The 4,623-nt window shown below is 40.8% G+C and overlaps 1 protein-coding gene across 1 annotated transcript; it reads left to right on the top strand.

Annotated features, from left to right (window-relative positions):
* The first annotated feature begins 780 nt into the window (after window positions 1-780).
* LOC136521358 (uncharacterized) lies at window positions 781-4,623 on the top strand. Its single transcript, XM_066515091.1, has 3 exons — window positions 781-1,140; window positions 1,223-1,328; window positions 4,222-4,623. Exons 1-3 carry the CDS (start codon window positions 981-983, stop codon window positions 4,301-4,303), a joined length of 348 nt encoding a protein of 115 aa, XP_066371188.1. The 5' UTR covers window positions 781-980; the 3' UTR covers window positions 4,304-4,623.

Below are 4,623 nucleotides of genomic sequence, written 5' to 3'. Positions count from 1 at the left end.
GGAAATGGATGCCATAATGTTAGTTGCTGCCGTCAAGTCGTCAAGTGTAGACCGAAGCAGCGTAGGTGCTCTGGTCTTCAAGATACGAGATGTTGTGCAATCCGAGTTTTTTTTTCCTGTACTGTCTCGTTATGTAATAGAAATTGTAATAAGGTGGCAGATTGTTTAGCTCTTCACGGAGCTTATGTGTTGGAGTCTGGCTCAGATATGTTAATGAGCCAAGTACCTTCGTAATGGACCTTGTAAAAGACGATTTGCCTGTGAGTGGTGTTTAATGTAGATGCTTTTCTGGAAGAAAAAAAAAACCCAACGTTCCTCTCCCTCTGGGAGCCGGCTCCTTCCCGGGCCTTGTTTAGATCACCTTCAAATTTTAAGTTTTTTTACTCTCTCTCCGTCACATTAATTTTTGGACGTATGCATAGAGCATTAAATGTAGGTAAAAAAAATAACTAATTATATAGTTTGGTTGTAAATCACGAGACGAATCTTTTAAGCCTAGTTAATCCATAATCGAACAAAGTTTGTCAAATACAAACGAAACATACTACAGTGTTCAGAGATTACAAAAATTTACGATCTAAACAAGGCCCCGCTCTCTCTCTCTCCCACCATGTTTGTGGCGCAACTGGGCGACCGCCGCCGCCACCCTACGTCACGTGCCCGGTTCTAGACCATGGGAAACCGAGCACCTGCACGTAACTTAAATCTATTTATAGGTATTTGTATTTGGATCTGATCTGATTACAGTTTACTCCTATATATGTTCCTAATAAAATTGATTTTTTGTTGGCAAAAGTTATCGGGTGTATGTATGTACAGCCGTGTTATGTACGCAACCAACAATAAATGATCATACCTGTACATCGGATTTCCTTCATTGGATGATCGATAGCTTAACCTAATCCGCTACTTGTGAGAGCAAATCAACAGAGGAACCCACACCAACCTCAATCCCAATCCAATCCGCCGCAGGTCGCAGGATGCCTCCGCCGCGTGAGCACCACCAGCCCCAGGAGGAGGAGGACGACGACGACACCGCAGGCGTCGTCAAGCTCATCAGCGCCGAGGGCTTCGAATTCGTCGTCGACAAGAAGGCCGCCATGGTCTCCAACACCCTCCGCAACATGCTCACATCGCCAGGTAGGGTACCCTTCATCACCTCTTCCGTTCCATCAGCGCGCCGTCCTCGCATCACATCCATCCCTCTGGTCATCCTCACCAGGCGGCTTCTCCGAGACGCGCCAGGGCGAGGTCCGCTTCCCGGAGATCCCCACCCACATCCTTGAAAAGATCTGCCAGTATTTCTACTGGTCGCTCCATTACTCCAGGTTCCTATGCTTACTTTCCACTTTCGAAATCGTCATCCCTTTTCCCCTTCCAGGCTTTCACCAATAAGACAATAGCCCGCTTGTTACTTTTAGGCAGCCCATTCACAGTTTGCTTAACCAGCGAAATCTGCCATTGATTGATGCTATTTAGAATCTGTACTACGTTACATATTATTTTGTGTTTTTCAGTTCTCCCTCTGCCCCCAATTATTCATTTATGAGTTTTGCATTAGTTTGGTAACCTGTAATAAATTCTTAAACTAGTTCCTAAATATCCAGAGCAAAGGGCTCTCTGATGGATTTTATTTTCCCCTCCTTATTCCTGTTCTCCACAGTTCGTGTGTAGGGTAAAACGACCTATTTGCATCTAATAATCTATTGAGAACCAGCAACAACTCCATCGTTCTATGGCTCTTTGTCGGAGTTCACATATTCTCCTTGGGAATTATATCCACAAGAGATTGACACACTGCCCGTCAGAACAATGACAAACCTTACCATGTTTTGTAGCATGCATCACTGTTCTGTCTTTCATGTCATTGTTCACTTGTTCAGTGGTCCAAAACAAACCGAGTGTGGCAATTTAGAATTTTACCTTCTGACAAAGCAACTTAATCAGCTTTTAGAATATTCCATCTTGCTACCTAATTGTGCACAGGGTGCTTAGTGTTTAAGTCCAATCTACATCAATTAGCGTGCTCTATACAGAGTATGCAGAACCAATTGCATTTTGTCTTGCCCGTCTTTACTTGCTGGTTTAGCATGCAAATTTGTCCTAGTTTACTTGTTGTACCAAGTATTGAACATGAGCCTAATTAGATTGTTGTTTAATTCTGTCAAGCTAAGGTTTCTGCTGTGTGTACTGTTTCAAGTTGTAAGCCATCATAATTACTTTACCCATTGACTTATCCATCCCTTTGCTTAGTAAAGATTTAAGGCTCGGTACCCATTTTTTAATTTTGAGAGAATGAATTAAAACCAGGCTGTATTAGTAACGCATATAGTTAATCCTATGATGGCAAAACTGCATGACACAAGAATGTGAACTTTGGTGTTTACTGCCTTATGGACCTCTTCAGTCAAGAATCACAAGTGTGTTTCGTTGCATTGCAAAACTGCATGACACAAGAATGTGAGCTTTGGTGTTTTAGTTGCATTGCATTTAAAAATACCCTCAAAATTAAGGGCACTTGTACTTCCTTTAGCTGTTTATTTGGCACTTCATTTTTAATGTTAATGAGTTACATGGTGGATGATGTAAAAATGTTGGTGTCAGGGAGTCAGACAAGGACAATAGCCATGGGGACTAAATTATATGCAATGCTTAACAAAACTTGAAGTGCATGTTGAGATAACTTGAACTACATAAGGTTCACTATCATGTTTTGCAAAACTGCTGAACCTCATGTTTTCCATGCCGCCAAAAAGCTCTACTAACTAATGAATCATGTGGTAATCCTCTCTTTCCCTCACCCACACCATAAAAAAGAAATAGGTGTCTTGTTGGTGGAAGATATTAGATGGCTAAGAATAAATTTAAATGGTGGGCAATTAAAGTGAAGTCCTTGTTCTGATTTTGGTATCTGTATTGTTATTTGTTTCCCACCTAATATTGTGCATTGCCTTGTACAACAAACTTCTGTGGGACTTGTATTTCATTACAGTTTCTGCTCAATATTATCAAACACGAGACACCTTGATGGTTTTGCCCTGCTTTTTCTTCTGCGTTGGTAGGTTGCTGCCTTACTGGTCATACGAATTCGCCCTAGTTTACTGGCTCTACCATTTCATGGGATACGTTCATAAATGTTAAAGTTGAGCCCAATTGGTAAAGTTGAGCCCAATTGTATAGTTTAATGCTGGCAACGTAAGATTTTAGCGGTGCGTAAACCTCCTAATTACTACCTCCGTCCCAGAAAGGATGCAATTCTAGAATAGTATTCAATCAAACCCTATTAAGTCTGACCAAATTCATATAAAAAATACCAATATTTATTATATTAAATATGTATCATTAGATTCATCATGGAATATATTTTCATAGTATGCCTATTTGAAGTAATAAATGTTTGATACTCAAAGTTAAGATGACTTGGACCAAACCTGGAACTGCATTCTTTCTTGAACGGAGGGAAGTATTTTACTGGTTTGACTTGTCCATCCCTTTGCTCAGTAAATAGTTAAGTGTTTATTAGTGATTGAGTTAAAGTCTGGCTGTCTTGGTGATGATTAGTTGATCCGATGATAGCTGCATTTCATTGAGAGTGTAGTTTTGTTGTTTCCTGCTGGTGGACATGTTTAGTCTAGAATTGACTGGGTAGTGTCAGTCAGAGTTCCATCAAATATAATAATGGTGTCCGTGCTTCCTTTATAGCTCTTGGTTCAACACTTTGGATGGCCTATTATTGAAGATTTGTATGGTCCAGAATTTTGATGTGAGGGAGGCAGACAAGGACAATAAGACTGTCACATACAATGTTTAGTTGATTACCAAAACTTGAAGTGCAGTCGAGATAGCTTGAACACCCTATATTTGTTGGTTCCTAGGATTCTTGTTGGTGGAACCGTGGAAGATATGTTAATTGGTTGCAGATAAAGTAAATTCATTCATTGTTCTGATTTTGGTGTCCACATTGTTTTATTTGTTTCCCAGTTAGCATACTGAACTTTAGTTTGTGTTCCATTGTATTGTGCATTGCCTTGTACAACAAACTTTCTATGGGACTAGTAGGCGCCCATGCCTTGACTGTTCCTTCTTACTATAGAATTGTGAAAGCAGATGTTGCCACAATGTTGCAATGAGAAATGGATGATAATATGCTTAGCAGCCTCTCCTGCATTCCCTTGGGTTGTTGGTTTGCTGACTGAATCTCAATTTCGTTCGGTTTTGTAGTGGGAAGGAGACAACTGAGTTTCAGATCGAACCGGAGATCACCCTGGAGCTGATGATGGCCGCAAACTACCTGGACACTTGATGAGGAGCCTGACTGCCTGAGGGATCTAATCCTGGTGTGTTATGAAATATGAAAGAACGAAACAATGGTTACTAGTGAATCTTTCCCTCCCGCCGTCCCCTGGTTACATTACATGATGTATCCAGCATCCACTGGATGAAATGCTTGTTTTTTCACAGATTTGATCCAATCCAGTGTAAGTTTCGCGCAATGTAATGTAACAGTGTAAACACAAGAGGGGGGAGGCAGAAGCCAAGGAATACATGCTGCAATTTAAAGTGTGTGCTACCATCAACTCTTGTATAATATACACACTCTGTTACTGCTAGTGTTTTGTTGTC

Source organism: Miscanthus floridulus, chromosome 18, assembly GCF_019320115.1.
Source record: "Miscanthus floridulus cultivar M001 chromosome 18, ASM1932011v1, whole genome shotgun sequence".
Classification (NCBI taxonomy): Eukaryota; Viridiplantae; Streptophyta; class Magnoliopsida; order Poales; family Poaceae; genus Miscanthus; species Miscanthus floridulus.
Note: the sequence above shows the minus strand (reverse complement) of the source record. Positions and strands in the feature narration are given on the sequence as shown.